General features: G+C 39.0%; 1 protein-coding gene across 1 annotated transcript in view; it reads right to left on the reverse strand.

Annotated features, from left to right (window-relative positions):
* ST18 (ST18 C2H2C-type zinc finger transcription factor) overlaps positions 1-13,026 on the reverse strand; it is a 184,491-nt gene that overhangs the window by 52,319 nt on the left and 119,146 nt on the right. The window contains exons 7-9 of the mRNA XM_032223013.1: positions 9,931-10,021; positions 6,458-6,562; positions 2,194-2,399 (exon numbers count right to left, since the gene is read on the reverse strand). Of these exons, the coding sequence (XP_032078904.1) occupies positions 2,194-2,399; positions 6,458-6,562; positions 9,931-10,021 (402 nt within the window). The remainder of the gene's footprint in view (positions 1-2,193; positions 2,400-6,457; positions 6,563-9,930; positions 10,022-13,026) is intronic.

Genomic DNA, 13,026 nt, shown 5'->3' on the forward strand with positions numbered 1-13,026 from the left:
CCTAAAATGTTCTCATTCCATGTGAAGAAAACTTTGTAGAAGTTTGATTATGATACCATGCCTGCCATCTAGCAAATTCTGAAGCCATCCCCCATGGACATTCCTGCCTTTTGGTATAGTTTTGTCTCTTTATAGTAAAGGCTCCCCTCCCATATATGTGCTAGTCATTCCCGACTCTAGGAGACGGTGCTCATCTCTGCTTCAGATTTGAAGAGCCAGTGCTGTCCTAAGACATCTCTGTGGTCATGTGGCCAGCATGACTAAATGCTGAAGGCGCACGGAACGCCTTCCCATCAAGATGGTCCCTATTTTTCTACTTAGGTGCTTTCGAACTGCTGTGTTGGCAGAAGCTGGGACAAGTAACAGGAACTCACTCTGTTACGTGGTGCTAGGGATTTGAACTGCCAAACTGACAACCTTTCTAATCAACAAGCTCAGCATCTTTGCCACTGAGCCACTGCGTTCCTATTTTGTCTCTTTAAAAAAAGCTTTATTGCTATTTTATATATGTTTAGCCTGAACTCAACATTTTATGCAGCATTCATTTTGGTTCTTGAATTGAATCTCTTGGGATGTATTATCATTTTCCTGCAAAAGTGCACATTCACTTAGAGTGCAATTGAATTCCAGTTATTCAGTTTGAGTGAGCTGCCAGTTAAGTTCCTATATAATTGTACTTTTAACTGAGAATTTTAAAGTGGATATTTATAAGATGACAATTCATATGGGGTACAATACAATATTGTGTCTATCTGTATCTTAGCAATCAACTGGACTTGCCAGTTAATAATGCCCATAGTCATGAGTACATGACTCATAGTTTATCAATATCTTCTCGCAAGCATGAACTGAAAATAATGTTGCCAAAGCATTGGATACTCTTAAGAAATATGAAGTCAACGACTCATTATTATTATAACGTATATATATATATATATATATATATATATATATATATATATATATATATATAGAGAGAGAGAGAGAGAGAGAGAGAGAGAGAGTGTCACAACCCCTGGTAAGCCCCAATTATGGGAGGAAGCTAACCGCTTCCATCATCTGTCCTTCGGCTCGTCACAAGAGTCCATCACGACAGAAACCCAATATTTTTACTGTTGCCTTTGTTATATTTGTGCTGATAAATAAATAAAGGGAGACTAGTATAGATCTATTTCAAGCTATTTAGCTCTCATCAGCTAGCCATACCCTTACTGGGATTCGAACCTGTGCTATGTTACATCTTAGGCAAACGTCTTAGCCATTAAGCCACAGGTCTCCTCCTTATCAGCTGAAGCCAGGGAGGAAGGTATATATTTAGTGTTGTGACACTAAATATATATATCTCAACTCAAGGCAGCAAGCATAATTAATTGGAGGTTCTGAACAATGTTCTTCCCACTCTGATAGAGTTAAAATAAGCTTTTAAATTTAGAGGAAGTAAAATTTATACTTTGAGAATTATGTTCACCTTCTCTCTAGAGATAGCCAAAATTGTATTTCAAAACAATCTCCTTTCTTTTCTTGAGCCACTTGAAGTGCAGATTTATTTAAGCAAGCTTCACGGAAACTTCTTTAGCAAGAGGACAGAGCAAAAAGAACAGATGGACAATTTAACCACAGAATCGTGTGGCGAAATGTAAAAAGCAACCAATAAACAACCAGTACATCTGATAAAGGGATTACAGGGGACCACAATACAAACATCACAACAATCACTCTGACCTTATAAAAATGACAAGATCTTATTTTAACAATGTAATTCTAGTAACTTAGATGCCAGTAGCATTTCCGTAAGAGATAATGAGCTTTGTATAATTACACCTTTTTACATTAATTAGTGCATATACGTTTGGGTGTGAGTCTTATCTAAACAATATATTGTTTGCTATCCGCAAGAGTTGTGATCATAAGAATGAATATGTACTCTGTGTGTGTGTGTGTGTGTGTGTATACACATACAGATGCGCATACCCAATATATTCTAAAAGCATCAAGCACTGTTGAAGTGTATGTACTGTAAGATATGCAACAGCAAGATTTGCAGAGACCTCCATGATTTCTCAGAAGGAACTAGTTATTTTTTACCATAATGAAGCTTTTAACTGTGCTAGTTGCATGTTTTGCTTGGTATGTATACCCTGGGAGATAAAATGCAAACAAAACACAGTTTAATTTTGTCAGTCTCTTACTTACATTCAAAGGATTGTGTGGGCTTTTGTCCTTGTATAGTTGGCATCATTGTGCATTTGCCAAAGACTTGGGCGTCAAAGCTAGCATAATCAAAAGGTACTTTCCCATATTTCTCTTGTTCTCTTGTAAAAGTGGTTCTGGAGGAAGGGATTGTTTGGGCAGATCGGCAGCTGTACTGAGATAACTCAAAATGTTTCACCAAGTTTGCCCTTCATAATGAAGACATGAAATATCAGAATAATAACAATTATTATTAGATTCATTCTCTAACACAGATACATTTAATAGAGTAATTTGTAAGAGATGCAGTTTAGCACTAACTGCTTAGAACTAGGAAACACAAAATAGTAAGATATAAAAACTAATATTGTTCATGTATTTTCTTAAAGGTCCTGTCTTATATATAAATATGTGCAGATTTCAAATCCTAGAATTCCTCAGCTAGCATGCTTAAAGCTGCCAAGCTTGAGAAACATTAGTCTACAGAATCATCTTTCTCACCATAAAACTCCTACAGCTGAGGCAGACAAATTTAGTGGGTTTTGTGTTTAGGCATGCCTGTTACCAGCTTTGACTGATTCATCTGTTATGCCTTTTCCTAAATACAATGCTCCACACCTACTCTTGGTTGGTGTTTCTCTGAGAAATTAGAAGGATAGAGTTGAGTTGAATTTATTCTTCCCAACATAGGCCTCATGAATGTATAGTTCACAGGGGAGAACGCCCAAATCCCACTCCTGGCTAGCCCTGCCCACTCCTCTCCTCCCACAAGTCTCCACACTGCCCGTTTTGGATGCAGGTAACTCAAGGGTACACACGGAGGCTTGTGGAGGGTTAAAAACAGGTCTATAGGAAGTTTGGGAAGGCCAAAAATGGCCTATGGCCTCCAGAGGGTTTCTGGAGCCTGGGGAGGTCATTTTTGCCCTCCCGGACACCCGAGAAAAGCCTCCGGAGCCCGGGCAGGGCAACCCCACCACCATGGTGCAGGAAGCCAACTAGGCCACGTCTACCATGGCCATGCCCACTCAGCAACTGGGCAGAGAACCCCCTTGCTAAAAAATTTGAAGCCCACCCCTGGTATTACGTCAGTTCTTTATCCATGATCAAATAATGGATAACAGTAGTTATACTGTGAACCAACCTGGCATTTACCAGATACCTAAAAGAAAGGCCTTTGCATTTTTTACTTTTGTCAGGAAATTTCAGTTTCTTTTGAATTTCTCTTTAGTGTTAGTGATGGCAACACTAGCACTGCCAGCATTGGGGTTTTCCCCCCCTATATGCTATCTATTATTCTGAATTCTTCATAGTTGTCCATACTTCTGGAAAAGACCAGTCCCTTTTCTGGAAAAGAATAGCCTGATAATTGCTGTCCAAAGGATGGTGACCTGACATTTGGATTCCTGAAATAAACTATATGTGGGGCTTCTTTGTTTCTGTCCTGCAAGATGCAGATGAGTGGCCAGTTTTCGGGGTCGGCTCCTAGCCATACTTATAGTATCCATATGCTGACGCTACCACACTGACTACCCGTTAGCTACCATGCCAATTAGTACTGGCTTATAATGCCCTGAGTTACAACAGATGGCATCTCCTAAATGACCTTGGCTGATTTTGAAAAAGCTAAGCAGCGTTGGACCTGCTTTGTATTTGAATGGAAGATCACCACAAAAGCACAGGGTTATGGACTAATTTGAGATGTCATATAGCCGTGATGGCAAACCTATGACACGTGTGTCAAAGGTGGCATACAGAGTCCTCTCTGTGGGCATGCGTGCTGTCACCAGTTGCTCTTCTGGTTTCTGGCGCACTGGTCTTTGCAAGCACCAGAGTGCTGGAAAACACCCCCCAAAATACCCCAGAAACGCCCTGAAAAATGGCCAAATAGCAGTAGACTTATATACCGCTTCATAGGGCTTTCAGCCCTCTCTAAGCGGTTTACAGAGAGTCAGCATATTGCCCCCAACAATCCGGGTCCTCATTTTACCCACCTCGGAAGGATGGAAGGCTGAGTCAACCCTGAGCCGGTGAGATTTGAACCGCTGAACTGCTGATCTAGCAGTAGCCTGCAGTGCTGCATTTAACCACTGCGCCACCTCAGCTCCAAAAACAGGCATGTTCGCACCGGCCAGCTGCCTTTGGGTTTCCGGTGCTCCAGTGCATGTGAAGACCAGCTGCTTGGTGCACATATGTGTGCCGGAAACCCAAAGACCAGCTGACTGGCATGTGAGCGGGCCAGCTGGTCTTTGGATTTCCAGTGCTCCGGTGCACGCACGGACATGCATGAGCATTCCAGTTTGGGCACTCGGTGCCGAAAAGGTTCTCCATCATTGTCATATAGCATTTCTGGAAGAAATCGATGGCAAGAGGTGGATGTGAACTTAACTGCAGGGAGACTTTACTTCTTTATAAAGCTTGGAACAACTTGGAATCATAATCTCAATGTGCCTATCTTTCCTTTAATAAATATGTACAATAAATATGTATTGCTACGATCATCTTGAGAGGTTTTGCTGCTGATTTCAACAGGGAATTGTCATCTTCCAGACATTCCAGTCTTTTTAATGGTAGCAAATATTCTTTGGAAGGCTGTCCTTGAAATTAGAGGGTGCTTCCTAAAGATGCACCTTTTCATCTAGATCTTACCTGTGTAAAAAGGTAGAGAGGTTTTTTTTCTTTCTTTATACATTTTAATGTATCATATATTTTTATTATCCTTTTTGTAATAAAATAAGAGATTTAATGGGATTCGGGATACAAATAGATTAATGAATATGATTTAATAAATAAATAATGAATTTGAGTTAATACAGATAGTCCTCGACTTACAACAGTTCATTTAGTGATCGGTCAAAGTTGCAACACCATTGGAAAAGTGACTTATGACCATTTTTCATACCTATGGCCCAGTGGTGGGTTTCAAAAATTTTTAGAACCTCTTCTGTAGGTGTGGCCTGCTTTGTGGGAGTGGCTTGCCAGCCATGTGACTGGGTGGGCATGGCCAACTTGTAAAATATGGTGAAAGTCACTTAACAACCAAAATTTTGGCTCAGAAACTCTGGCATTTGAAGCATGCAAGTCTTAAAGCTGTCAAGTTACAACAGCCTTGCATCCCTAACCCTTTAGGAAAAAAAAACCCAGTGGTGTTCAAACTTGACAGCTTTAAGAGTTGTGGACTTCAACTCCCAGAATTCCTCCTCTCGCTCTTCATCTTGATGATGTGTGAACAGGCGTGGGGAAGGAGCTGGAACCTGTTCTAAACGGCACTGTAGATTTGTGGAACCTCTTCTATACAAGAGGTTAGAACTAGCAGGAAGCCACCCCTGTTATGGCCTGTGCAGCATCCCCATGGTCACATGATTTTCATTTGGGTACTTAACAACTGGTTCATATTTATGACAGTTGCAGTGTCCTGGAGTCTCATAATCATCTTTTGCAACCTTTTGCAAAATTCAATGGGGAAGCCAGATTCACTTAACAACTGTGTTGCTAATTTAACAATTGCAATGATTCACTTAACAAATGTGGCAAGAAAAGTCATACAATGGGGTAAAACTCACTTAACAAATTGCTCACTTAGCAACATAAATTGCAGGCTCAATTGTGGTTGTAAGTTGAGGACTGCCTGTAATGAATAGATTTATAAATGAAATGATAACAAAGTCCCAATTTTCCTGCAGAATAACCATGATCAGTTGTTGGGTTGTGATGATCTTTCAGGTGGGAAGGCATGATGAGTGTTAATGTAACGTGTGGCGGCTCACATGTTTGCAATGCAGTTAGAATGCAGTATTGTAGGCTAACTTTAAATGCAGTTAGAATGCAGTATTGTAGACTAACTTTGCTGACTGCCAGCAGTTCGATCCTGACCGGCTCAAGGTTGACTCAGCCTTCCATCCTTCTGAGGTTAGTAAAATGAGGACCCAGATTGCTGGGGGCATATATGTAAGAGAGTGTAAAGCACTATGTAGTGGCATATAAGTCTAAATACTATTGCTGTTATGATGCTTAGATCAGCCAAATTCCCCTTGAATTTCAGTAGTAAATCCTCAGGGGATTGGGGCTGCATTAGGACTTTATATTGTTTATTTCTGTAATAATGAATGATGAGGTCTCATCTGCATCTTTTACACGACATTTTATAATGTATTAACAATATCTGTGAAAATATTTCAAACCATTAGACACTATAGCATGAATATAACATGAGTTATAAATGTCTATTTCCAGAATTCATCTACTTTAAATATGATTCAATTTTTTTTACCTGTGGATTTGATCATGGCACTGCCCTGTTTTGAATGTTTCATGTTGACCTTTTTCTTGAGACATTGTCATTTTCTCAGCTGCAGCAATTGGACATCCAGAAAGACTATTGAAAAGATTTGTCATGCAAAAGTAATTGTTAACAATTTATACTCAGAGGTATTAGGATTTCTAATAAGTATTTTGCATCAAAAATAAAATATTATTCAGCTTGTTGCCCTTTTTATTCTGCGTATCATGTTAATTGCTATTACAACCTTTAAAATCTAACTATATCTTCTTTTCACTGTTACCTCAGGCTATTTGGCTTGCTAGAACTTCCTCTCCTATACATTCCCTGATGATTTCAATTCAGCTAAGTTCCCATGCCCATTTACATACTAGGAGGCTATTCAGTGGTGGGTTTCAAATTTTTTTAGAACCTCTTCTGTAGGTGTGGCCTGCTTTGTGGGAGTGGCTTGCTGGACATGTGACCGGGTGAGAGTGGCTTGCGAGACATGTGACTGGGTGGGCGTGGCCAACTTGTAAAATGTGGTGAAACTCACTTAACAACGCTCTTGCTTAGCAACCAAAATGTTGGCTCAGAAACTCTGGTATTTGAAGCACTCAAGTCTTAAAGTTGTCAAGTTACAAGACCCTTGCACCCCTAACCCTTTAGAAAAAAAACCACGGGTGTTCAAACTTGACAGCTTTAAGACTTGTGGACTTCTCTTGTGGAGAATTCCTCCTCTCGCTCTTCATCTTGATGATGTGTGGACGGCACTGTAGATTTGTGTAACCTCTTCTGTAGAAGAGGTTAGAACTGGCAGGAACTCACCCCTGAGTTATCTATTCTTTCCAACTCAAAGTTGCTAACACAATTATTTTATTACTTCCATAACATCATTACGTCAGACTTGTAAGATCTTTGACCCCTCTAGTAGTAAAGTTGACCTTGAATGTTTTGTGATATAATACTTGTTTCTTTCTTTCTCTGGGAAATTAGCCAAGTAAACCTGATCAATGATTTTAATGTGGTAAATTAAACCATGATCTATCATAAATGAATCATAGAATCTTAGAAGAGTAAATCAGTACACTAAATCAGTATATCAAGTCATATGAAATAAAACGTTCTACCTGTCAATGACTACTCCACCTTCAATCGCAATAATACACCGGCAAACAATAGATACAAACTAAATGTAAACCACTCCAAACTCGATTGCAGAAAATATGACTTCAGTAACAGAGTGGTCAGTGCCTGGAATGCACTCAATTGTTACATCCCACAACCCCCGTAACTTTAATCTTAAACTGTCTAGCGTGGACCTCACCCCTTTTCTAAGAGGTCTGTAGGGGGCGTGCATAACCGTATCAACATGTCTACCTTCCCTGTCCTATTTTACTATGTCCTATTGTCCCCATTTATCTGTATCCATTTCGTGTGTTCATATCCATGTTTATACTTATACTTGTTATCTCGTATATGCATGACAAACTAACTAACTAACTAACTAACTAACTAAATAAATAAATAAATAAATAAATAAAGTTTGAATCTAATCAGGTATTTTCACTATGCAGAATTAATCACTTGATTCGTCTTTACGGTTCTTTGTAAGTCATTTTAAATTCTTTGTCATTTTAGATGTTTTAATATCTCGTTTACACTAAGGATTTCATATGAAATGAAGATGCCACATTCCTGTATAAAGTATACACACAGTAAGTACATAATTGAAAGCAAAAAGATGGGGAAGTGCCTACATTATCTGAGATTGGGCAGCATGTATTTATATTGACATCCTGGCTTTCTTAAGCAGAGCTGTCAATAGATTATGATTTAGGAATACATGTATTTGATTCAATTCTAACATTTCTTAGTACTGAAAAATGAAATAACATAATTTCTCCAATTATGTACTTATCTTTTTCATTGCTTTCAACAGGAGAATGAATTATATGTGGCATTGTCTTTCAGTAAAAACCTTGGGATCTAGAAATATTTCATTTTCTCTGAAGATTCTTAAATTTATGTTTGTGAAGTTTTCTAGGAGGAGTTAAAAGGTTATATTGATAGTCCTCAGCTATCTACAATACTTGGACCAGGAACTCCATTACTAAGTGAGGTGGCTGTAAAGTGTGACATCATGTGAATGTGTGTTGATTTATGATGACAGTTACAACAGCTCCAGTTTCAGATTTTAGGAAAATCCCACACAGTTGTCAGGTGCAATGTTGCATGATCTCCATTTGTGATCTCCTGCTAGCTTTCCCATAAATTTTCTTGTCAGTAGCCAGCAGTGAAGGTCTCAAATGGCAATTACATGACTGCAGGACAGTGTGATCATTATAATTGTGATGTCAACCCTGGAGGCCATCTTTTATTTTCAATTTAATTTCAGTTTCAATTTTAATGGATTTGTATGCTGCTCAATCCCGAAGGACTCCGGGCAGCTTACATAAAAACAGTTCAAGAAAATATTAAAAGAATTTTAAAAAATACAAAACAGATTGGATTAAAAAAGACACAACATACACTCGATTTTAACGGGGCTGAAGCTCAATCAGAGATCAGCAGCCGCAGGCCTGCCGGAACAGCCTGGTCATTACAGACTTTTGGAAGGCCGAGAGAGTGGGGAGGGTCCGGATCTCAGGGGGTAGATTGTTCCATAGGGCCAGAGCAGCTACAGAGAGAAGGCTCTCCCATGAGGAGCCGCCAGACGGCATTGTGTAGTCGACGGCACCCTTTTGGATCTGCAGGGCTGCCACCTTTAGTGCTGTGGGACAGTGGGAGGGGGGTTGTATGGAGTTGGTAGAGTTATTTAGTCATAACAACATTCTTTTCTCTGAGAGTCAAGGATGTTTAGCCTGCACCTGGAGTGGGGTGACTGGGAGACATCTCCAGTTGGGATAGTGGATTGATTGGACCATGTGATGGACATGTGGGTGTACAGGGGAAGGGACTTTGACTTTCTTTTGGGTGGGGAAAACCTGAGAGCTTTCAAATTCAGGTTTTCCCAGATGTGCCAATATGACATCTCTAATAAAATGGATCTTTGAGGAATTGATTGCCTGAGAGTCTTACTTAGTTAGGGATGTTACCTGAAACCCTGACATGTGAATTTCCAAGTGCCCAAATACCAATCAAATGATTGTGGGGATGCTGCAATAGACATAACTTCAAGGACCTGCCATAAATCTTCTTGTTCAGTGTCACTGTAACTTCAAATAGTTGCTGAACAAATGGTCATTAACTGAGGATTGCGCATATTATTGCTTTATGTGAAGTCACAAAGATAGATAGATAGATGATAGATAGATGGATGGATGGATGGATGGATGGATGGATGGATGGATAGATAGATAGATAGATAGATAGATAGATAGATAGATAGATAGATAGATAGATAGATAGATAGATAGGTAGGTATAAAGCATAACCTTCTTGAAGATATTAGATTATCACCAATCGAAGCAGGGTTAAATTACCTTCTGTGAGTGTTGCGGTTGCTGTTGACATGTCCTCTTCCTGTACATCCAGGAGTGGGGCACTTTAAAACGTTTTCATGCATGGCAAGGACTAAATAAAAAGAAAAAACAAACAAACAAACAAATCCTAAAATCCATGCTAATTTTACAGAATAGTTCAAAGTTGTCAATTAAGGGGAGATTTACACCCTTAAGTGTCTACTAGTGAAGTTTCAATAAAAAAAAAATATTAAGACCAGTCAAACTGCAAAATGGGTAGCTATATAAAGTGATTAAATGAATGAATTAATAGATGAATAAATACATAAATAAAAAAAACCATCTCACCCAGTTATTATGTAATTCAAAATAAGCAGAGAATTTAAGAATTTGAATCACCATATAACTCCCCAGATAACAAACCTGACATTTTTAAATAGTTGCCCATCTTCCTTAGAGAATAGAAATTAGTATCCACCCTTGAAAAGCCCTTATCATCTGAGTGTTCCTATCTCTGAGATCTGATGAGAGAGAGAGAGAGAGGGAGGGAGGGAGGGAGGGAGGGAGAGAGAGAGAGAGAGAGAGAGAGAGAGAGAGAGAGAGAGAGAGAGAGAGAGAGAGAATGAATGTCTGTCTGTCTGTCTGTCTGTCTAATCTATCTATCTATCTAATTTAACACTGTCAATCTCGAATGGACATTGGAAGTTAGAAGGTTGTTTTTACTGGCAAACTGACTTCCAAGCAGTGAAATAATACCTGCATTATCCTCTCAAACTGTATAAGCTACTAAACTATTTTTGTTCATTTCGCGCACTTGCATTCTGTAATTTACTTCAGTAATTCTTGATAAAATAAAATGATTCAAAGATATAATTAAGGCACTTTGTAAACAGCTGTGGGAAATATAACCAAAATACATTTTTCCTAGCATTAAGTTCCAATCATAGCAAAGCAATTTTACTTCTATAAATATTACCACATTTATCACCAAAGCTTCAATACCAACCCCATAGGATTAAATTTAAATTTAAGTTGATACATTTGGGATATAGGTTGATTTTGGATCAGGTTATCGGTTGCTGGTCATACAGTAGAAAAGAAGAAGATAGCAATGACAAGTATAAGAAATATCCAGGGCCCAATCTGAGTTTGTCACCAGGACCAGAGGTTTTGTCTTCTGAGCATTCCAACTGACTACTCTGTGCGCTTTGGTCTACTCTCTGTGTGGTAGTTCTCTGAGGATGGGTTCTAGCACAACTCCAAAAGTTTCCAAAAGACAAAAGTTCTGGTCCTGGTGATTAACCCAGATTGGATCCTGAAACATAATCCTGAGACACTTATAGTCACCTTCATTCATAATAGATATCCTTTAATTACAAGGCTATTACTGGCCTCAGCCTTTGCTTAAATTCACAGAACAGCACAGCTGTGTCATTTAAAAGTTCTGAAGGTGGATGGAATATTTTCTGAGTCATCATACAGTCTTGAAGAAACCACAAGTCACCAGCTCTGTGCCACATAATTGCTTCTCTGACTGTCAGTGGAATTGTCTTCATATACTGAGTGAAATGAAAACACCAAAGGCAGTACACCTACCATTTCAAGGCACAGTGCCTATTCATATTAGTAGAAGGGGATTGTATAAATTTAATAAATAATACTCTTCCTGCAGTTTATTTCTGCTTTCAACAAGTTGGAATTAAATTATCCCCTTTTGTAAGATTGCTTGGGAATTTTCTTCTTCTGTTCTGTTAGAGCAATCATGAAATATGTTTTTTTTTAAAAAAAAACCTACAGGAAATAACAGTTTTGTGATCCTCTCCATAAGTGTAACACACCTATTTTATATTTTTAAGGAATCACAAATAAATAGCCAAATATATAACCCTTTCCCTCAGGAGGCACCAAGCACATTACTTTCATAGTCTATCAGTGTAGCAATTATTTTTAGCACAATAAGAGGCCATAAAAATCAATCTGCCAAGAGAGGCAAAGGGTTATAAAGGTATTCCCTGGGTATATAGTCTTCAATAAATCATAGGGAATTTTATTTTGACCAAGAGCACAAGGCAGTATTTTCATTTCAAATGCCCACTTATGTTTATTTCCTAGAGTGATTGCAAAGTAGAAGTTCAATTCACTTACATCCTAGAAGGTATGTCTGAGTGTGAGTATGTATGTGCATGCTCATTGATACTAGACCAGATTGGTTTTTGCATTTGAGAAGCAAAATAGCATCCAATGTAATTTTTATTTTCAGTATGAAAATTTGATTTTAAGTCCCAAATCAAATTTAGTTCCAGTAATATTAAGGTAAAGGTAAAGGTTCCCCTCATACATATGTGCTAATCACTCCTGACTCTAGGAGGTGGTGCTCATCTCCGTTTCAAAGCTGAAGAACCAGCACTGCCTTAAGATGTCTCAGTGGTCATGACTAAATACTGAAGGAGCATGGAACGCTGTTACCTTCCCACCAGGGTGGGTTCCAGCAGGTAGTAGTGCGGATTTGTTCGCATGTGCACTTTGCGCATGAACTTTATGTGCAGCGCACATGCATGTGGTTTAGGTTTAGTTTTAGTTTTATTAGATTTACATGCCGATTTATGTGCATGATGTGCACTGCATGCGCATGTGCAATGCAATTAAAATGGTTATGTGCATGTTTAGAATTAAAAAAACAAGATGGCGTGCTGCCCATGCAACTGGTTTGGGGGCATGGCAGCTCTGGGTCTCTGGCAGTTCCAACGACCCAGGCTGCCAAAACACTACCGGTTTGGTCGAACCTGTTCAAACCAGTAGGAACCCACCACTGCTTCCCACCAAAGGTGGTCCCTATTTTTCTACTTGCATTTTTAAATGCTTTCAAACTGCTAGGTTGGCAGAAGCTGGGACAAGTAATGGGCGCTTACTCCATTATGCGGTGCTAGGCATTTGAACCGCTGAACTGCTGACCTTTCTGATCGACAAGTTCAACGTCTTAGCCACTGAGCCACCGCGTCCCTTCCAATAATATTGGAATGATACACATTCAGTCAGTACCAGTAGTCTTCAACTTACAACCATTTGTTTAGTGATCATTTGAAGTTACAACAGCATTGACTTAGGACCATTTTTCAC

Source organism: Thamnophis elegans, chromosome 8, assembly GCF_009769535.1.
Source record: "Thamnophis elegans isolate rThaEle1 chromosome 8, rThaEle1.pri, whole genome shotgun sequence".
Taxonomy (NCBI): Eukaryota; Metazoa; Chordata; class Lepidosauria; order Squamata; family Colubridae; genus Thamnophis; species Thamnophis elegans.